Source organism: Biomphalaria glabrata, chromosome 11, assembly GCF_947242115.1.
Source record: "Biomphalaria glabrata chromosome 11, xgBioGlab47.1, whole genome shotgun sequence".
NCBI classification, from domain to species: domain Eukaryota; kingdom Metazoa; phylum Mollusca; class Gastropoda; family Planorbidae; genus Biomphalaria; species Biomphalaria glabrata.
The window spans coordinates 18834294-18857020 of record NC_074721.1 but is presented as its reverse complement, the minus strand read 5'-3'; the positions used below and the strand labels follow the sequence as shown (position 1 = coordinate 18857020).

At 38.3% G+C, this 22727-nt stretch overlaps 1 protein-coding gene across 1 annotated transcript; it reads left to right on the top strand.

Moving 5' to 3' along the window:
- The first annotated feature begins 4061 nt into the window (after nt 1-4061).
- LOC106054797 (uncharacterized) lies at nt 4062-22323 on the top strand. The gene is made up of 16 exons (XM_056045534.1): nt 4062-4222; nt 4884-5039; nt 5448-5658; nt 7339-7475; nt 8170-8342; nt 8780-8927; nt 9728-10174; nt 11201-11206; nt 15149-15335; nt 16092-16231; nt 16495-16650; nt 17399-17606; nt 18069-18205; nt 18536-18708; nt 20497-20644; nt 21741-22323. The coding sequence occupies exons 1-16, from the start codon at nt 4104-4106 to the stop codon at nt 22186-22188; spliced, it is 2994 nt and encodes a 997-aa protein (XP_055901509.1). The 5' UTR covers nt 4062-4103; the 3' UTR covers nt 22189-22323.
- Nucleotides 22324-22727: the final 404 nt, after the last annotated feature.

Here is a 22727-nt window from a genome sequence, read left to right as displayed (position 1 = left end):
ATAAGATCCAGTTTTCATTCATAGGAAATTTACTTATTCAATAATATATAGTACAAAAGAAACAAAACAAAAAAGAGAGATATGGCTGCCTGATCGTGCAATATACCTGCTGGACTGTCGTTCGGTCATCTCACTGATCCTGGGTTCATAACCTGCCCGTTGCCGCCCCCCCCCACCCCCCGTTAATGCTAGGGTGAAGGAACATCTGAAACATGTAAAACAAAACAAAAAGAAACAAAAATACAAAGTGGAAGATTAGGAAAAGATTTGGAAATGTATTGATTTCTTCTTCTTCTTCTTGAAACTGTCAGGTAGAGTTGAGCTCTTGGAACTCTAGGCCAGCAAAAGTGAACAAGAGCTCCCTCTCACTGGCCTGAATGAGAACAGTGTACACTGTTCTGTCTGGTGGGTGGGTCAGACTCACGGCAAGAGGCGGCGTACACTAAGATCCCAGCCATTTTCCTTTTCTATACCAGGCTGTGCGGGACACGCCATTTATGTAACGGCCCCTTGAGGAACAGCGCCTGGATTGTGACAAGGTTGTGGGAGCTTGCCCAGGGAATGTATTGATAAACAATGTTCAAATAGCAAGTTTAAAGGACGACTAAATCATTATAATTAGTATTCGCAAGAAGCTGAAGAATAATAGATTTGATTCTGTACTGCTAAAATGTGTAAGACATAGTAGAACCGATATTTTTGTTAAACTACATGGAACATCAACATTTCTCATCTCAACAAATACAACAAAATCCATTTATGTATAGATGTGTCTCAATTTATGAAAATTCATAATGACAATGACAGTCTTGAGTTATGTGCGATCAGTTGGTCACAGCTTATTACATCTAAGGTTGGAATGCAGGGCCGGATTTAAGAATGTGGTGGTCCCGGGGAAGGATTTTTGTGGAGGCCCTAATTTTTTTATCGAAAATTTGAATAAAAATTAACTTATGAATAAAACTACTTCGATCTAAAAGCATGCTAGATTTTACAGAAAGAAATAGAGTTATTGTCAATCTAGTCCAACCATCTTTTAGGAAAATATTTAATATGCATATTTTAGTTTTAAAAAGTATGTATTTTTAAGTTTGTGAAAGGCCCTTGCTAAATGCACTGTCGTAAATCCGGATTTGTATTAATTTATTCCGAGCATGCTGCAAGCGTACACTTCTTAATCACATTTTTGCAAGCCTTAAAAATGCGGGAAAAAAAGGTTTTTTGGATTCCCCGGGGGGGCTGTAGACCCAAGTGCCCTCTCTTAAATTGGAATGTATACATTATTTTGAGGGTCCTGATTTATGTTTACAAACGTAGTAAGAATGGCTGGCCTACTTCAGTCTTAGAAGATATATAGTTTTTCTCAAAGAGTGTAACAAGTTGAAAGACTGGGCAATAGCTATGGCCGGAACAATGTTGCCCACACAGCAGTTCCACCCTCTTCACGAAGCCGGTGTGTCCAAACTCCAAAGGAATGGTAAATAGCCGATACAGTTTGGAATCAGCAGCGTCGACCTAACCTTTTTGAGTGCTATCCGAGAGCACTATTCTTGTTTGTCGAGGTGCTAGTGTTCGTGATTACTGTCACAGGTCACCCTCCGCCGTTTTAGTACATCTTCCACATAACAGGTATTAAGCATGCTCAGGTCACTTCAGTCAAATCACTTTTGTGGACCAGTGTTTGTGTCTGGGAGAAGGTTTTTGTGGACCAGTGTTTGTGTCTGGGAGAAAGTTTTTGTGGACCAGTGTTTGTGTGTCTGGGAGAAGTTTTTTTGTGGACGTGTTTGTAAGTCTGGGAGAAGGTTTTTGTGGACCAGTGTTTGTGTGTCTGAGAGAAGGTTTTTGTGGACCAGTGTTTGTGTGTCTGGGAGAATGTTTTGTGGACCAGTGTTTGCGCGTCTGGGAGAAGGTTTTTGTGGACCAGTGTTTGCGTGTCTGGGAGAAGGTTTTTGTGGACCAGTGTTTGTGTGTCTGGGAGAAAGATTTTGTGGACCAGTGTTTGTGTGTCTGGGAGAGGTTTTTCGTGGACCAGTGTTTGTGTGTCGGGGAGAAAGATTTTGTGGGCCAGTGTTTGTGTGTCTGGGAGAAAGATTTTGTGGACCAGTGTTAGTGTGTCTGGGAGAAGTTTTTTGTGAACCAGTGTTAGTGTGTCTGGGAGAAGTTTTTTGTGAACCAGTGTTTGTGTGTCTGGGAGAAGTTTTTCGTGGACCAGTGTTTGCGTGTCTGGAAGAAAGATTTTGTGGACGAGTGTTTGTGTGTCTGGGAGAAAGATTTTGTGGGCCAGTGTTTGTGTGTCGGGAAGAAAGATTTTGTAGACCAGTGTTTGTGTGTCGGGGAGAAAGATTTTGTGGGCCAGTGTTTGTGTGTCTGGGAGAAAGATTTTGTGGACCAGTGTTAGTGTGTCTGGGAGAAGTTTTTTGTGAACCAGTGTTTGTGTGTCTGGGAGAATGTTTTTGTGGACCAGTGTTTGCCTGTCTGGGAGAATGTTTTTGTGGACCAGTGTTTGCCTGTCTGGGAGAATGTTTTTGTGGACCAGTGTTTGTGTGTCTGGGAAAAGGTTTCCCTACAAAATTGAACTTTTAAAGGAAATATATATGGAATGGGAGGCGATAAAACGCATTGCTGTCATGATCAGCGTCGTATATGGAGAGGTTTCAACCAGTATCAAGACGTTTATGAAATAGTCAGTGGCTGTTTGTGTCAGAGATTGACCTCATTGCCTAAATAAGTCACCAGTTATTGATTTTAATTAATAATTATATTACTATTATACAGTGCTTTTTTGTATAAAAAAATAGGTGCCGGTACTCTGTGATGCATTGCCTTTTAACTACTAATAAATTAATTATCTATCTATATATAATTCTCTTCTTCCCTTAACAGTTTGGACGAGAAGAAAGAAGTAAAGGAAAGATCACTCTCTTATTTCTGCGGATAGAGTTATCCCTCGAAAAAACAAGGGGGGGGGCTGGGGGAGAACAAGTAGTATTCACGGATGGCTGCCTGGTCGTGCTGTTTGCGCGCTGGACTGTCAAACCCTGGCCGCTCCCATCCCCCGTCGTCCTGCGGGAGGTTTGGACTAGGAAGTAAACTATCTTCAACTCTGAAGGAACATCCGAAACATATAAAACATTTTACAAACATTTTACAAACACTAAACAGCAGCGCCAGACTTAACCATTGTGACCAAGAAGTCATGGAAAGAGAACAACTAATGTACTATGTATATTCACCCGTCACTAAATAGCAGGGCCGGACTTCACCATTGTGGGGCCCTATGCGAAAAGGATTTCGCGGGGCCAAGTTTGGGTAGGGAAGCGGACAATAAGTAAAATTTAAGAGTTTGTATTAGAAAATAAATTCGTCTATGTATTTATTTCATTGTTTACTACGTACAGAATTACTTGACCAGCCTTACGTGTAGCAGTTTGAAATATCTCTTGCTGCAAAAGATTTTCTCAATAGCCTTGCTAAAGGTCCTACATAGATGACGAAAGGACGTCAACGAAATGTTTTAATGTAATTTATTAAACGTGGGTCAAAAACTTGATTAATACTCTAATAGTGATATTTAAAAACAATGCAAGTACCATAGACTGTCTTCAAAAACAAAAGATCACATTCGAACCCAGGGGAGAGGGGAGCGATCCACTTTGACTAAACACTGCAGTAAGATATTTCATTGCCTGCTCAGCTATCTCAAAACGTAGATCTACTGCTATTTGAAATAAACGTTAGTAGAGATTACCGTAATAGATCATCCATAATTGACCAAATTGTAATTTTTAACTGCTACAAACTAATTACAGTCTTTAAACGTATGTCACGTGCAGTCACAGTTTCTCACCTCAATAGTGAAGTATTTGTCAAACTTTGGAACTAGCTGCAGGGTGAAAAACCAAACACAACCTTGGTACTAGGTTTCAGTGTTTGAACCTGGCCCACACACTCACGTCTTGCCTTATCTTTTCCATTGCCTGATCGTTAGAACCACCCCCGGATCTCCAGGACTCGAAGGCCCAGTTTATCGCTAGATCTAGATGTATTCATTTTTAGTATAAAGTCCATGTCCTGTAAGATGTACAGAAACCAACCAGAAGAAAATGCCCACATTGTGGGTTGGTCTACTCGGGCTACTAGCCTTGGTGTATTGTCCAGCCGAGGCCGCTAAAAATTACGCTTCAGCTTTGAGCAAGTCTATTCTTTTCTATGATGCCCAAAGGTAAGGCTAAACTAGAACTAGCTGGCCATCTTACAATTCTATTCTGTTTAGTTCTGCGAGAGTCGGTACATTGTCAACATAAGTTGGCTCTGTGGTTAAGAAAAATTGTCTATACCAAAGTGTAATTTTCGTTTATTATAAAGAACTGTTCTTACTTATATAGTTCTATCATACACAAAGAAGAAATAAATGTTAAATTTGTATGACGCTAGTTTTATTAATTTTGTCTGCTTGGAGCCCTAATCTACAAATTGTTTGGGAGACCCTTCTACTAGGTTCAGACCTAAATAGTTAATGTTTCTCCTTGTTTTCTCGGGAAGAGAAAATTGTGTTTTCCCCGGGGTTAGGTACCATTGGAGTTGTGTGGAGAGGTGCCCGAAGATCCCGAAATAAAAAATCCCAGTCTTACCAAACCAGGTTTCGAACCCCGCTTCGGAAGCCAAGCGCTTTGCCGCTCAGCCACCGCGCCTCTTTGTGATCATATAATGCATTTTTTTAGTCATATTCCCTGTGCAGTTCTTTTCAAGCCGAGCTCTGTTAATGTAATTTTGATAACAAATTGTTATACATGGTTTAGAACAGTATGAATTAAATAGATGTTTCAAAAAAGACAAATTGAAATGAGTTATATTGTTTGTATTCGATTACTTTGTGTCCTCAGATCAGGACCACTTCCTGCTAATAATCCAGTCCCATGGAGAGGTGATTCAGCCCTGAACGATTGTGTGGTTGGAGGTTGGTACGATGCAGGTGACCACGTCAAATTTGGACTGCCCATGTCTTCTTCCACAACTTTGTTACTCTGGGGCCTCATTAGGTGAGTGAAACAGAAACATTCATCTTGTGGCTTGAGTCCAAAAGTTAATTTTATTGTGATGTCTTCAATGGCTGTCTGGTGCCTATACGTGATGTTATCGTGATGTCTTGATGGACTGTGTTGTGCTTGTACTTGAGGATATCATGATGTTTTGATGGACTGTGTTGTGCTTGTACTTGAGGATATCGCGATGTCTAGATGGACTGTGTTGTGCTTGTACTTGAGGATATAACGATGTCTAGATGGACTGTGTTGTGCTTCAACTGCCAATGGTTTAACCGTGCTTGCAGACATCCCTTGTGGTCATGCAGTGGGATGGGGGGTGGGGGTAAACAAGAACGTAATTGTGTTCTCCTGAGAGTGTATTTGTTAGTTTGTATCTACATGCTTCTCTCTTCCTAATTTTAGGTTTAAAGATGGTTACATCAAGGCTAACCAGCTCAATCAGATGCTGGACTCCATCAAGTGGCCGTTAGATTATTTCCTTCGTGCCTGGAATCCAAGCACACGTACTCTGACTGTGCAGGTGGGCGACGGCTATGCTGACCACGAGTGGTGGGGGAGGCCCGAGGATATGACCATGTCCAGACCTTGCCAGACAGTGACCACATCAAACAGAGTAAGTCACCAAGAAAATGTATCCACCAAAAGAGGCTTCTGTTGAGACATGAAATGACTGGGATTTTGTTTTTAATCAGTGAAAGTTGTCAGCAAGGGTAACGTGGTCAACCGAGACAAATAGATTCAGTCCCTTTTCTTGAGAGAGAGGGAGTTTAATTAGACAAAGTTTAGTTGTTGAGATCAACGACAAATATTTGTTATGGAAACGGAGTATAGACCTCTTAATAAGTTTGATTATAAAATCATTACCCTGAATCCTCAACACTATCAGTAAAGATATTGTTTTCATTTCTGGATGTTTGAATTAGTAGATCATCATCATCATCATCAAACTCCATTTGGGTAAGGGCTTGAGAGGCTCAAATCCTCTCTTGCAAAAGCCCTGGACAGAAACCTTGCTGTCTTGCGTAGTGCATAAATGTCGCCATACAGGTCGAGAATTTTGGGTTTCCCAGACCTGTCGAGATGGAGATCAGCAAGTCTGGGGCAGTCAAACAGAATATGAGGCACGGTTTCCTCTTCTTCCCCGCATCGGGGGCACCGTGAATCAAAATTTGGCCATAGCCGCGAGAAATATGAGCCAACAGGACAGTGGTCTGTCCTGCACTGTGCTATCATAGCTTGCTCAGGCCTGGACAGCCTCCTCCACGGGGAAGTGCGGTCAGGGCGCCTCATGCGCTCCCAGACTCCACGGGCTTTTTGGGACTTGTCCCAGCACTCAAACCACTTTTCCATTTCTGTTTTTTGTATTATAGCCAGGGCTTAATGAAAGCTTACAGCCTGATCACATCTGCAATATTTTCAGTTTCAATATCACTGCCTGGTATGGCAATCTGAGCATTAAAAATAAAAATAAGCTTAATAGAATCCTCAATGCTGCTGGCAAAATCATTGGAAAAAAACAAACCCCATTTGGGCAGTTGTTTGAGACAAACATCTATAAAAAAGCTAACAAGATCCTTGAAATAAAGAATCACCTTTTGTGTCAGGATTTCGTGATTTTACCATCACAAAAGAGATACAAGACACCGATAGCAAAGACAAACAAACACAAACACTCTTTTGTTCCCCTGGCAATCAAATCATTAAATAAGAACAATCTGGTATAAACTTTGTCACATGTAAATTATGAGTGAGTCTGGTGTGAATGTACACTTTGGTTTCTTATAGTTATAATGTTTTTTGTTTGGTGAAATGCACAAATTGTAAGACTAATTTCCTTACGGATAATAAAGATTATTATTATTATTATTATTATTATTATTATCAGTGGGTGGAATTTGCCCTCCCAGGTGGGTCAAAGAATCTGCAGTTGTGTTGCCAGTCACACCTATGTGACTCGGTACCCACTGCATTATTACAGGGGTGCCATAGCGTTGTTTAATGTTATGTGAAGCCATGATGACAGTGTTGATATTGGGGGGCCATGGTCCGGGGCTTTGCAAAGCCTGTAGTACAGATTTTGGGTCAGTGACCACAACAATCTGTGTTGCCCTCAAATTAGTAGATACATATTGTCTATCTGGATATTGCTGTGTGAAATGCTCACTTTGAAAACAGATTTTCTTCTTAGCTTCTCTTTGTGGTTTTGTTTCAAATTTCCCTAAATATAACATTACAAATGATAAGCTAATTTTTAGACAGCACTGATATCTCACATTTGTCTTTCTCTGAGCAGGGCAGTGATGTGGCTGCAGGAACAGCAGCCGCTCTGGCAGCAGGGGCAGTAGCTTTCATGAATAATGGGGACACAGTCTACAGTGACGAGTTGTTGGTGGCAGCGGAGAGTCTCTATGACTTTGCTAAGACCTACAGGTAGACTTATTTAATGCATGTTTTACTAACACATGTGATTTTAATGACTTATTTATATACACCTGTGTACGTAACATGTGAGTTTGTTTTATAACTATACATGTAATTATAACGATTTAATACAGTTATAGCACTGGATGGACCACAACCATCATATTAATTAGATTTTAAACCTTTCAAATTGTTTTTATATGAGTTTCTCTAGCAGCAATAGAATAGGCTGCTCAAAGCCATTAACAATATAAATAAGTTCAAAAGTATAGGGCAGATGATGTAAAGGTCAACTGTTTCTGTGGTCCACGGTTAACAAGGGTATCCTGTGGTCAGCGCAACGACCGACCGCTTTTACTTTTCCCCAATTAATGTCAGGTACCTACTTGAGCTGGATGGACTCAGATGAGCCCTAAAATCCCGAAAGTAAAAATACCAATCTTCATCGAGATTCGAACCCTGGACCACCAGTTCCGAAGCCAAGCGCTTTACCACTCAGCCACATCGCCCTCAACAATATAAGGCTGACTAAACAATTTTTTTTTAATTCACAATGAAATTCAAGTTTTATTTACTAAAAACAGGATCCTCGATTAAGATAGTCTTAATCAATACCACTCACTATAGAGGTTAAGGGCATTCCTGTAAGCCTCGACTCTAGCAAACAAACGTTAAACAAAATTGTGTCCCTCTTTACTTTCAGAGGAATATTCTACGGTGCCGCATCTTTCTATTCGTCCAGCGGTGACCGTGACGAACTGTGCGAGGCAAGTATCTGGCTGTATAAGGCCACTAGGCTGAGCAAGTATCTCAATGACGCTCGATCCTTCGTGGACACAGGGACTGCCTGGGCACTGAGCTGGGATGACAAGAGAGGTATGGTCATCACAATCACGGTCGTCACAATCATGGGCATCATTTTCATGGCCATCAAAATCATGGCCATCATAATGATGGCCATTACAATCATGACATCACAATCATGGCCATCACAATAATGTCCGTCACAATATAGAAGCGATTATGACATTTTTATCACAATAAATAAAGACATCTTTATAATTAGAAAAATTATTTTAGAAAGAATTTATTAAAGCTTAGATAGCAAATTAATAAAAAAAAATCCCCCCAAAAAACATTCTAAGGATGCAAAATTCAAAGCAGTCAAGGTTTTAATGATTGGTCAAGCTTTGTTAAGCTTTGCAATACTATGAAACTGTATAGTATCTGTCCAAAAATATTTAAATAAACAAATACATTGAAGTGTTTCTATAATGAAGGTTAAAACAAAGTGTGTTGTTTTTTTTTAACAGCTGCCTGCCAACTACTTCTATACGAAGAGACTCATGAAAACCAGTACAGAAGCGCTGTAGTCAATTTCCTACAAAGTTGGCAACCTGGCGGTGGCGTAAGTTACACACCTTGTGGCTTAGCATGGAGAGATAAATGGGGTGCCAATAGGTAGGAATAGATCAATCTTATTTATTGTCATTGGACTGAATATTAGTTTCTTTAGACGTGATGTCATTTTCAATGGATTTTTTTTCTTTAGTAAAGAACTAAAATTTGCAAAATATGCTAGATGCTTGTCAAAAATATAAGAGATTAACTGCTGCAAAATATCTAGGCTACAGATTGGTCTTCAGATATTCTTAAGTCTTCGACTTCTTAAAAACAAATGATTAATATGCATGTACTTTTAAATATTATACAGAACTCTGTTTAACAAACTTTATATTAACTCACTCTGTCTGTGTGGTAAGAAAGGTTTTACATGTTATTTCTCCAACACCCAGTCTCGGATCAACTTGAAACATAGTAAAATAATTCAATCACTTAGAGAATACATACAAATCAATAAAAATATTAACCAATAAGTCAATTAAATACCTGTAGCAAACAAGGACAATTAATCCTTCAATATTCGTATATATTGCTAAATATTTAGGGATAGTCCCACACCCATTCTCGGATCAAGTTGAAACTTCAGACAATTATGTTTTGTACCTAACAAAACATTTCTCAATTAAATTTTTGTTGTAATTATTTTTTTTTATTTGATATCAAATAAAGAAAAAACGTCTACATTATACAGAGATATAGTTGTAAGTGCGGAGCTCTTCCCCTCGGAAACGCTTTTTTTAAAATAATAACACTTATATTTTGCTTGTTATTGTTCTGGTGAGACTGCTGTTGTCCAACTACACTAGTAGTTTAGGTACGTTTTCAAAAGTTGAAGTATCGATTTGTTGCCATTTCAGGTATGCTGGCAATGTTGCCTTCTTGGCTCTTCTTGCTGGTGAGATGGGAATCGACGCTGCCAAATACAGGAAGTGGGCAGTAGAGCAGGTGAACTTTCTCCTTGGGGACAACAACCACGCTGGGGGCTGCTTCAGCTACGTGGTGGGCTACGGAAACACGTACCCCTTGCAGCCTCACCACAGGAGCTCCTCCTGCCCTTCACCGCCTCAGGCTTGCAACTGGGACACATACAACCTGCACTCCCCCAACCCACACGTTCTTAACGGCGCCCTGGTGGGAGGTCCAGACCAGAACGACAACTATGTTGACCTGAGGTCGGACTATGTGCACAACGAGGTGGCCACGGATTATAATTCAGGCTTTCAAGGAGCGCTGGCCGGAGCTGTCCACTTGGAGGCTTTGCACGCTCTCCCTTCCACCAACAACAGATGCCCTTGTAATCAATAGCTGCACTGCATCGCTTTAATAAATTGAATACACTACGTGTACCAGTTCATTATTTACATTCTAATTATGGCTTCTGTTTTTACACTATTACATTTGTGTACAGTATGTTTTATATTAAAATACAATTCAAAGTAATTCATTGTTTAATTAAAATCTCTATATTGATATTATTTTCAATACATTGTCTTTCACTTTGTCTAATGTGCAAAAAAAAATGAAATAGCATAACATTTTTTTTTCGAAAACTAAAAAAAAAAAAAAAACATACGCCAAATAGTGTAGTACCAAATAAAACCACAGTAGCCCCTTAATGACCAAAATACAAAATATGTTTCCAATTTGATCCAATGGTACTCTTGGGAAATATATAAATTAATTATAGTGTCCAGAATAAGTAAAAATGATTTGAAATAAATAGTTGGTATATTTCATTTTTAAAGGCTTTCGTTTAACACAGGAAAAGTTCAGATTAAAAACTTGCTGCCAATCAGGGGCATAGCATCCATGGCGCGAAGGGGTTCAATGAACCCGGGCCCACGACCAATAGGGGCCCACAGCTGTGGCTTAGAAACCAAGGCGCAAAGGGCATCAATGAACCCGGGCCCACGACCAATAGGGGCCCACAGCTGTGGCGTAGCAACCATGGCGCGAAGGGGTTCAATACGCTTGGGCCCATGACTCATGGCCAGTTGGGGCCCACATTAGAACTTAGGAAGAACATTTGTTTGTTCATTTGAAACACTTTTAAGTAGTTTAACTCTATTAAGAAGTTGTAAAAACATTGACTTTTAAGACACTATTACGTATATGCAGTCCTAACCGAATCAAACATTATCAAACATTATGACATAATTACTTATTTAAAAAAAAGGTACGATCTTTACATTGAAATGTCTTTACATTTAGATCACTCATTTTTTGTCACACACTAAATTTGTCTTATGGGCTGGAGGGGGCCCACCAAGATGTTCTTCAAGCCGGACTCACGGGTACCTTGTTCACTTTTAATACTGTCTCTAATTCAGTCACAAGTAGCACTGGCACTTCATTTCCAACATCAATTCGGTTCAACACCAAGCCGTGTTTATGCCATCTCCCATTTAGCTCGAGCCTGTCTTTATGGTTTCTTAAGCTATGTCTAAATCAGTCTCTACTGTTTGTGCTTTCACCCAGACTGCTATCACATTGGATAAATTGTTATGCTCCAATCAAGAGGTATAACACACATGCCAGTCAGCACATGTTTTCAGACGCTCTTGAAAGAACTGGATATCGCTTTAGTAAACCGTTAAAACGTTTACAGGGAAAATGGTCGTCGAGTCTTCTACTCAAAGCGTCTCTATTCTGCCCTCCCTTAAATCCGGCACTGGAGGAGCTCGTTAGCTTTAGGTGGCAACCAACCTTTTGTCCTACACGTTAAGCTTCTAAACGTTTTCACCGACATGAGGCCATAATCTCCAAAAGCACTAACTCAGATTTAACAACATCTATTTCAGAACAGAAAAGAACTAAAATAGATTCTGAAACCAACATTTTAGACACATGCAGATCTAGGTAGTGTAAAAGACTGAATCATTTTAAAACAAAATGATGCACATATTAGACTGACTGGTTGTTGAGCGTCTCGCTAATGACACGCAAGTCCTGGGTTCGATCCCCATAATAAACAATTTTTGTCAAGGACTAATGAAATATAAATGATGAATGTTTTCTTGGAGGTTCAGCGAGTGCCGATTTAAATTATTCTGACAGCGGATTCAAGCGGTGGTTGATTTTGAAACCAATACGGTGCAATGCCCACACATTCACATCATATGACCTCAAAACCATCCATTCGAAGTTTGTTTGTTTGTTGTTGTTTTTTTTCTTTTCTAGCGGTGGTTGATTTTGAAACCAATACTTTGCAATGCCCACACATTCATATTGTATGACCTTAAAACTATCCATTCTAATTACTTATTTTTTAAAAAAGGTGCGATCTTTGCATTGGAGTGTCTTTACATTTAGATTTATCATTTTTTGTTACACACTAAATTTGTCCTATTGGCTGGAGGGGGGGGGGGCCACCAAGATGCTCATGAACCCGGGCCCACGGGTACCTTGCTACACCACTGCTGCCAATATCAAATTCCGATGAAAGAAGAGACAATACAGGAAACAATTTTATCACGTATATAATATATACTTCGATTGTATTTATGCATTAAGGAAACACACAAATAATGTGAATTTATCTTTAAAAATAGTTTTTTAAACAACGCAGCGATATAGCACTAATGAATTACTTTATTATTTCCTCCAGTAGATTAGATAAATACTAAAACATAGTGTTACATCCAGATTAAAAGTTGTATATTTTAAAAAGTGAAAGAAAAAGTAAAATTCCCCTTTCAGACCGTGTGGTCTATAGGGCAGAGGATGTAAAGGTCATCTGATTTTGTGGCCTACCGTTAACGAGGGTGTCTTGTGGCCAGCACAACGATCAACCGCCTTTACTTTTCCCCAACTAATGTCAGGTATCCATCAGAAACGACCGAAGATACCGAAATTAAAAATCCCAGTCTTCACCAGGATTCGAACCCCGGACCCAAGTTCGAAAGTCAAGCGCTATACCGCTCAGCCACCTTGCCCCCCGTTGTACATTTGAGGCATAGAATTTTAGGAGACTTTAGATGTCCGGAATAAAAATTAAAAACCGTTTGACCGTAGAGTGTTTAATGTAAGTCCAACAACCGGAGGGCCCTAGAAATAGACAAAAAGTACATAATTGTATCCCTACTGAAGAATGAAACTGTGTAACAAAGCGGGTAAACCCGTTTTCACGGTATTTTATATTAGATATGATTATGTCGGCTAAACGAGTAAACCTATTTTCACACTCTACTTTTATTTTCGTGTAAAATATAAAAAAAATAGTAAAGGGAATATTCTCCATAGATCTAAATTCAATCCAGTAAATCAATAATACCCAAACTAAGGCCCACATGCCGCGGATCATATCCGGCTCGTGAACTTATAAAAGTCAAACGGAGAATTGAAACTCAATGCTTAAATATTTTTGTATGTTTTGTGCGTGTTTTATTAAATTGTGTATAATATTTATTTTCTATATTCCAGAGGCTTCATTTAAGGGTGAGGCCTTGACAGACAAAAAAGTCTGCAATACTAAAAGCTGGCAAGGTTCTTGCAGGCGCTTTTAGTGTTGTTGTTTTTTAGTAGGACAGGATATATGACTTTAATGTTGTGTTGTATTTAAACGTTTGCCTAGCTAAAATGATGATAGTCTACTATGATACTGCGGGTACAGTGGGGTATAGACCACATGCTATATTACAACAATTTATAAAGTTTAAATGAGGTCAAAGTGTTTATATTTATTCTAATCTCTTTACTGTTCTTGACTATGAAGGAGATCTCAGAGAGGAGAAAAGCTGATTTGTGGGTGGAGCTTCAAGGGATTTCGATTTCGTTGTCTCAGGTTTAAATAAAAATGTTGATTTGTTTATTAGTTTTATTGATCATCATTGGTGTATCTTGTTGATGAACTGTATCTATATTGTTACAAGTTTGAATTTAAAATAAATTAAACTCTAAGGACAAGTATCTTCTCTGTCTCACTTCATGGTCACCTCCGAATCAACAAATGTGTCACACATATAGGTCATCAGGTAGAATAAATAAAATTAGTGACAGGTACAATAAATCATTTTTTAACGCTTCAGCTCGATCCAAGATTAGGTGTGGGAGAAATAATGTGTCCAATTATCTAAGGTTACAAAACCCCACATATTTAGCCATATCTATTAATACTGAAGGAATCATTCCTTTTGTTGGTAAATATTAAATTATTGACTACCAGTAATTCATTGAATAATTGGCTAATATTTGTATTAATTCAAGTTTTGAAAGTACAATAAATGATTGTGAAAAATGTTTACTTGATCGGATAATGCCTGTGGGAGAAATAACGTGTTCACAATTTTTATCAGATAGACAGAGTGAGTTGATATAAGTTTTGTAATAAAATAGCAAAGAACAACAAACAGTCGTGTTATGGTTTCAAGAGACCTGGGAATCAAAAAGAGAGCGCGTTGAAAATACTAACTAGGAATAGGACTAACTAGGACAGCTTTAATGAGAGACAGATTTCCAGCTATCAGAGACCTAATATACACTGCCAACGCATATCTCCAGATATCAGAGACCAAATATACACTGTCAACTCATATCTCCAGATATCAGAGACCTAGTATACACTGTCAACTCATATCTCCAGATATCAGAGACCTAATATACACTGCCAACTCATATCTCCAGATATCAGAGACCAAATATACACTGTCAACTCATATCTCCAGATATCAGTGACCTAGTATACACTGCCAACTCATATCTCCAGATATCAGAGACCTAATATACTCTGTCAACTCATATCTCCAGATATCAGAGACCTAGTATACACTGTCAACTCATATCTCCACATATCAGAGACCAAATATACACTGTCAACTCATATCTCCAGATATCAGAGACCTAGTATACACTGTCAACTCATATCTCCAGATATCAGAGACCAAATATACACTGTCAACTCATATTTCCAGATATCAGAGACCTAATATACTCTGTCAACTCATATCTCCAGATATCAGAGACCTAATATACTCTGTCAACTCATATCTCCAGATATCAGAGACCTAATATACACTGTCAACTCATATCTCCAGATATCAGAGACCTAATATACTCTGTCAACTCATATCTCCAGATATCAGAGACCTAATATACTCTGTCAACTCATATCTCCAGATATCAGAGACCTAATATACTCTGTCAACTCATATCTCCAGATATCAGAGACCTAATATACTCTGTCAACTCATATCTCCAGATATCAGAGACCTAATATACACTGTCAACTCATATCTCCAGATATCAGAGACCTAATATACTCTGTCAACTCATATCTCCAGATATCAGAGACCTAATATACTCTGTCAACTCATATCTCCAGATATCAGAGACCTAATATACTCTGTCAACTCATATCTCCAGATATCAGAGACCAAATATACACTGTCAACTCATATCTCCAGATATCAGAGACCTAATATACACTGTCAACTCATATCTCCAGATATCAGAGACCTAATATACACTGTCAACTCAAATCGACCAGCTTTGCCTTGAAAAAAAGATGGAAATACAAGGAGAATAATTAACAGTTTATAAATGCTAAAAAGACAAATTATAATAACTTCAGCATTTTAAAGCAATCTTTATGGATTCAAGAAAATAACAATAAATAAATGATAAATAAATAAAATACTAATATGTGGAGGAAGAAATCAAATTTAGGGAACGGACACAATTTTAAATGTCTGTTTCGACACAGTACTTTCTGTATAGAGACGATGAGTGCAGCACTCAAATCTCTGGAAAACATGCCAGATTTTCAATTATAGAACTCGGGTCAAGAGAAAACTAGAACCCAAGATCATTGTCTCTATTTGATTAGCCTTGATCTCTGTCTTACTTTCTTAATGTCTTTGTCCAGTCTTATTAGCCTTCTCTTTGACTTAATATTTTTGTTCTTATTCTTGTCTTTGTTTTTGATCTTATTAGTCTTAGTCTAGACTTCATCTTACTTTGTCTAAGTCTTTGTCTTCGTCTTAATTGGTGTATGTCTTTGTCTTTATCTTATTTTGTCCAACTTTGTCTTTGTCAATGTTTTTTGTCCTATTAAAAATAACACACGTAGAACAGACATACAAAAAAAAAGATTCATTAAAAGATTAAAGTCTTGTAGACCAAAGTTTAAAACACATCCTGAAGTCCACAGCCTGATCTACATAAAGTAAAGAATGACTTGGTACTTTCACATGTACACTTATAGCTAGATTACTTTTTGGATGACTAGAGTGTAGGCTTGTAACCATGGCAACGTTCGGACTAGCGGTCATACTTATGACCACCATCTTGCTCCACTCTTCGGAATCAGCTAAAAACTATGGGGTAGCTCTAGCCAAGTCTATATTATTTTATGACGCTCAGAGGTCAGCAATCGTAGATAGATAGATAGATAGATAGATAGATAGATAGATAGATAGATAGATAGATAGATAGATAGATAGATAGATAGATAGATAGATAGATAGATATCATACTGGTATTTACACATCAGACAAAGACACAGTTGAGTTTTGTCATGCAACTGTCTGGCTGTACAGAGCGACCAAGTGCAACGAAGACCTTATGTTCTATGATTCTAGAATCTAGATGATTATTTTGCTCAATGTTTAAACCTATGACTTGGCAGGTCTGGCAAACTTCCAGCCAACAATCCCATTCATTGGAGAGGTGACTCTGCCCTGCATGACTGTGTGGTAGGTGGGTGGTACGACGCGGGTGACCACATCAAGTTTGGACTTCCAATGTCCTACACAGCCACTGCTCTAGTTTGGTCACTTGTCAGGTACGCTAGTGTAAACTAAGTAATCACATTATTTAGTACGCCTTTCCCAAAGCCTCTTAGACCATTGTTGTCTTAGAGTTGCATCTAGTGTAGACTATCAATTCTTTGATATATGTAGTTTTACCTAATAGCCACATTACTTTTTCTTTTTCCTGGTATTACACCTTGAAATGTAAAGTTGTCCTGGGGATTGTGCTGACTAAAGTTACCTGTATTGGTCAATGATCAGAATATTATCTCAAAAGATGTTTTAAATTTCAATTATACCCCCTGATAAAAATTGATGTATCCATAAATTTAAATCTATAATATTATCTGTGGCATTTTACATCTCGAGAGACCACCGTTTCCCTTTGTGTGACTAAAGAGGCCAATCCTTGACACACAGCTGCGGTCGCAGGTTGGGCATATGTAATCACTTGGCGCCGTTGCATTTTCACCCTTCTTTCTGCTTCTGTTGTGTATGATATCTGCAATCCGAGACCCTTTCTTTATGCTCTCTCTCCATGTGGATCTATCCAGTGCCACCTCTTCCCAGCTGCTAGTGTCGATTTTGAAGAGCTTAATGTCACGTTTGCATACATCCGTATACCGTAAAAGTGGGAAACCAGCGGCTCTCCTACCTTCTGATCGCCATACAGAATGTCTTGGGGAAGTCGACCTACTGGCAGTCTATGAACGTGGCCAAACCAGTCAAACAGGTATTGTTTTAATGCTTTTTCATAAAGGTACATATGAAATATTTCAGATTTAAAGATGGCTATCAGAGAGCTGGTCAGCTTAACCAAATGTACGACATGATTAAGTGGCCCCTGGACTATTTCCTAAAAGCCTGGCGTCCGGCGCAAAACGAGCTGGTCGTTCAAGTTGGGGATACGCATGATCACGACGTCTGGGGGCGGCCAGAAGACATGACGATGAACAGGCCATGCGCAGTGGTCAATACAGCTCATAAGGTCAATCTCTTTTTATTTTATCATTTCATGATCTAGAGACTTGATTGTAAATGTCATTCATCTACATCAGTGTTTCCCAAACTGTGTTCCTCGGTACTCTGGTGTTCCGTGAGGCCAGAATAGGTGTTCCGCGAGCTACTGGAATAGTTAACTAGTAAGCCACCATGTGAATTAATCTTACTCAAAAATAAGCAAATATAAGGTGTTCCACTAAATACTCAGAATGTGCAAGTGTTCGTTTAAGGAAAAAGTGTGGGAAACACTGATCTACACCAATTTTAGGTTTGGGAGATCCATTTCTATATCTAGACTGTTCATCTTAGGCTCAAAATCTCTGAGCGTTTTCCTGACTTTTGAAGACAGTTTTCAAATGGAGTCAAACTGAATCGCCTTTTGTTTTGAGCAATAAAATAATCGTAACTAATTGAAATGTAACACTATTCAAAAATGATTATATCTCAGGGCAGCGACATCGCAGCTGGGACTGCTGCTGCTCTTGCAGCAGGGTCTATAGCCTTCAAAGAGAAAGGTGATACAGCCTACAGCGACCAACTCCTTAGTGCGGCCAAAAGTCTTTATGCTTTTGCCAAAGCTCACAGGTACAAGAGTATCTACATATATTCATTTTTTATGACAGTTTGAATTGACAGTCACTTTTACAATATTCTTAATGCTTAGAAGATGTAGCGTAAACCTACCCTGAAATGCTTTTAGTACTATTTTGATATTCACAGTTCTATATTTATCTCTAGAATAAACAAAAACAAAATATAAAGTCTCTTTTACAAACTTTTTAAGTTGTCCAGTATTTCGTTGTAATTTATTCATTGTAGAGCCTTTAGCTGATACTACTGTCTTAGAAATCCAAACACTTCAATTTAAGTTGATGTTCAGCTGATTCTCTTTCCTTGTTTATGCTGTTTCACCAGGGGCCTGTACAAAGGGGCCGCCGAGTTTTACGATTCCAGCGGTGACAAAGACGAGCTGTGCGAGGCAAGTGCCTGGCTGCACAAGGCAACAAATGAAGCCCACTATCTGGCAGACGCGAGGACATTTGTGGAGCACGAAGCAGCCTGGGCCTACAGTTGGGACGACAAACAAGGTCAGTGTCATTGAGGAGATAGCATTTTGAAACAGACCAAACCAAAAGTTATTTCATACACTATCAGAAACGATAGAATGTCAGTGAACAAATAGAATGTTAGTGAACAGATAGAATGTCAGTGAACTGATAGAATGTCAGTGAACAGATAGAATGTCAGTGAACTGATAGAATGTCAGTGAACAGATAGAATGTCAGTGATAGAATGTCAGTGAACAGATAGAATGTCAGTGACCAGATAGAATGTCAGTGATAGAATGTCAGTGAACTGATAGAATTTCAGTGAACAGATAGAATGTCAGTGAACTTATGCATTTCATAATCACAATGTCATGTATAATTGGGATTGGCTGTTGATATGTCAACGTATTTAACTACATATCAATCTATCTATCTATCTAATCTATCTAATTATCAATCTATCTATCTATCTAATCTATCTAATTATCAATCTATCTATCTATCTAATCTATCTATTTATCAATCTATCTATCTATCTAATCTATCTAATTATCAATCTATCTATCTATCTAATCTATCTAATTATCAATCTATCTATCTATCTAATCTATCTAATTATCAATCTATCGATCTATCTAATTATCAATCTATCTATCTATCTAATCTATCTAATTATCAATCTATCTATCTAATCTATCTAATTATCAATCTATCTACCTATCTAATCTATCTAATTATCATTCTATCTATCTACCTAATCTATCTATCTATCTTTCTATCTATTTATCCTCTATCATCTATCTATCGTGTATCACAAGAGACATAGATCTACATAAACTGTTTGACTTCCCACTATCAAAGAGAATTTCCATCGTCAATGTGGTATGAAGTTAATTAGAATGCAGAACTCATCTCCCCGCTACTGCTGGGTAAGATCCCAGTTTAAAAGACGTTCTTTTGATGTACAACGATAGTCTGGAGAAAAAGGATCTAAAAAAAAATATTTAAAAAAAATAGAAATAAGACTTTGAAATGTTAATGTTAAGACTTTCTCAAAATAACGTTCTTGTGAAAAAAAATACAGCAGTGGTTCTCAAAGAAGACTTTAAAATATTAAAATAAGAACAAAGCTGTTCAATGTATTCATGTACGTAGGAAGCACGAATGAGTTTATTACTTACATACACTTCAGTTGACTGAGCGTCTGAGAAGATGCAGCACGTATATAAGAAAGATGACCTAGTTAACCGCTCTAGTTTTGATGAATGGGAGATCCAATACTTGTAACGTTTCCCCCTCTTATAGTTTGTCTTTAATTATTTTGTGACTTCCTGTTCTGTGTTTCACGTTAAACTTACGATGCTGGTAGTAAAACAAAATATAGCCAGTTAACTGTAAGCTGTTTTTGTTTAACCACATTTCATTCAAGTATTTTAATGCAGGTTGATCTGTGTGCAGATGTAGCTGAAGCTAAAGAGCAAATGTAGCGACGAATACATGTGTAGTATAAAGTAATGAAATATTAAAATCTCGCTTAAGAAAGATTCTTATATCTATCCGTTTGGTCCATTGTCTTCTGGAGTTCCCATTCATTAGTACAACAGATCTTAATGAAACTTGTCATTTTGTCAATCTTTGTCTGATGTGTTCAAGCCCCTGGCAATTACATTAGGCTTGTTGAGAGATGAGGGGCTTCATATTGTTTTTATTTCAGTTATATTAGCTTTAATGTACCTTTTATACCTTTTATAACAAACACGGGCAACGCAGGGGATTTCTGCTAGTAAATACATACAACTAATACAAATACTTTATATCAACTATTAGTGGCCTGCCATCTCTTGATGTATGAAGAAACTAAAGACAATCAATATAAGAATCTGGTGACGTCATTCTTTCATGACTGGATGCCTGGAGGCAGTGTCCTCTACACACCTTGCGGTCTGGCCTGGAGAGACAAGTGGGGATCTAACAGGTAAAGATTAGCTCATTAAAGAATCATGATATCAACAGAAGACGGTGTCCATTAAAATGTTGCGCAGATATTTCATATTAATAAGTGTATTATTGAATTAGAAAGCTCTTTCTTGGCCAACAAAGATCCACAATACGGGTTTGCTTGCAAAAGAATATGTGCCCGCGACAGAGTTACCAGACGTCCAGAACAAAAAAAGTCGCGTGCTCCGTCCAGCAAGCATAGAGCTAAAGTGTGAAAATGTCCGGGTATCATTCCCTTGTTTAAGCTCACAAACTCACTACTAAATATCGAAGCAAAGTTTTACTAACTTTATCAAGTCGTCATTTTATATATTATAGAAATCCCAAAAGTAGTATTATCTTAATGGTGAAATAAATAAAATCAGTATTTGCTTGTTTTTATGTTTGTAAACTTCTAAATTTTCTAAACAAAATCTTAATTTCTCTAATTATCAAACCCAAATGTTTGAAGTTTAAATGTTCTAACTAGTCAATACAAATGTTTGAAGTGTCAATGTTCTAACTAGTCAATACAAATGCTTGTTACAAGAGATTCAAAGATTGCTAATGCTAGAGCCAATGAACGTTTTATTCTATAGAAAACTATAATTGTTAAACTTTGGTTGACCATAAGTGCATGTAATTTACAAGTAAGAACTTCGTTCAGAGGTTCTAAAGCTCTATAGACCTGGGGACCAGATCACTGTCAGAAAAGAGTGTTATTGTCCGCGTTACGGCAAATAGTTATTCCAGTCCAATGGAACTAAGGTTTCGTTATGTTCTGTGTGCCGAACTTTTGATGGTCCTGGAACTATGAGGTCAGAACCCGTGTCTTAGTTTAGGTATCACTGATTTAATTAATCATTACAAGTTACTAAACACCTAAGCTACGCAGGTAACGCTACATTCATATACTCTAGCTGAGTGTTAATTTCATTTAATTCTCTACATTTCAGCTACGCAGGTAACGCTACATTCATATACTCTAGCTGAGTGTTAATTTCATTTAATTCTCTACATTTCAGCTACGCAGGTAACGCTACATTCATATACTCTAGCTGAATGTTAATTTCATTTAATTCTCTACATTTCAGCTACGCAGGTAACGCCGCATTCATCGCTTTGTTAGCTGCAGAAGACGGCATTAACTCTGCTGCTTACAGGAAATGGGCCACCGAACAGATCAACTACTTCCTTGGGGACAACCATCACAACGGCGGCTGCTTTAGCTTCGAGGTGGGCTACGGGAGCAAGTACCCCCTTCATCCTCACCACGCCGGAGCTTCTTGCCCCGACAGGCCCGCACCCTGTGGCTGGCCGCAATACGAGTCCATCGCCCCCAACCCACAGGTGATACAGGGGGCGCTGGTGGGCGGACCTGACCAGCACGACAACTACCACGACGTTCGATCCGACTATGTTCAGAACGAAGTAGCCGATGACTACAACTCTGGGTTCCAGGGGGCGCTGGCAGGCATCGTGCACCTTCAAGCAACCAACAGTCTTCCCGCTACTAACAACAAATGTCCTTGCAATGCTTAGGTAACAGGACATTAAATTGTGTCGTTGGTATAAAGTTTGTTTGTTTGATCTGCATTAACCTGAAATACTTTAAACAGCCAAGCTTGTTGCTGTCTCCGGTCTACAAAATAAAGGAAGTGTAAGAAGTGGTGATAAGATTTGTTCTGTTTTTAATGTACATGACATTTTTTTTTCACTTTTCAGAGTGAATACACATTTTCTATGCTCTTCGGTTTATAGCACTCAAATGAAATAATATGGAGGAAGCCTTACACTTCTACTCCTAGTTTTAAAGTTATTTTTTTTAATGGGCATCAAGCTAGCGGCAATAAAGACAATATGATACCAAGACCAGCTGCTAGATATTGTACAAATTGTAGCTCAATTATTTTTTTTATTTAGTTGACGTACCTAATGTTTAGCGTCCTTGACATTGTTGAGTTCATTGTGAATATCTCCAATGGACTGCTGCTATGTAATGTGGCCAAAGGATATAATACTTAGTTCTAATTAGCATACATCTTGAACACAGATATTATTTCAAGGATTGAATAAATAGT

Bases quoted from the DNA above. Each gene is read 5' to 3' on its own strand.
- LOC106054797 (XM_056045534.1), top strand. From the start codon at position 4,104: ATGCCCACATTGTGGGTTGGTCTACTCGGGCTACTAGCCTTGGTGTAT. The intron at 15,336-16,091 runs GTCAACTCAAAT...CTTTTTGGATGA, and splicing joins TCAGAGACCTAATATACACT to CTAGAGTGTAGGCTTGTAAC. The intron at 18,206-18,535 runs GTACAAGAGTAT...CTGTTTCACCAG, and splicing joins GCTTTTGCCAAAGCTCACAG to GGGCCTGTACAAAGGGGCCG.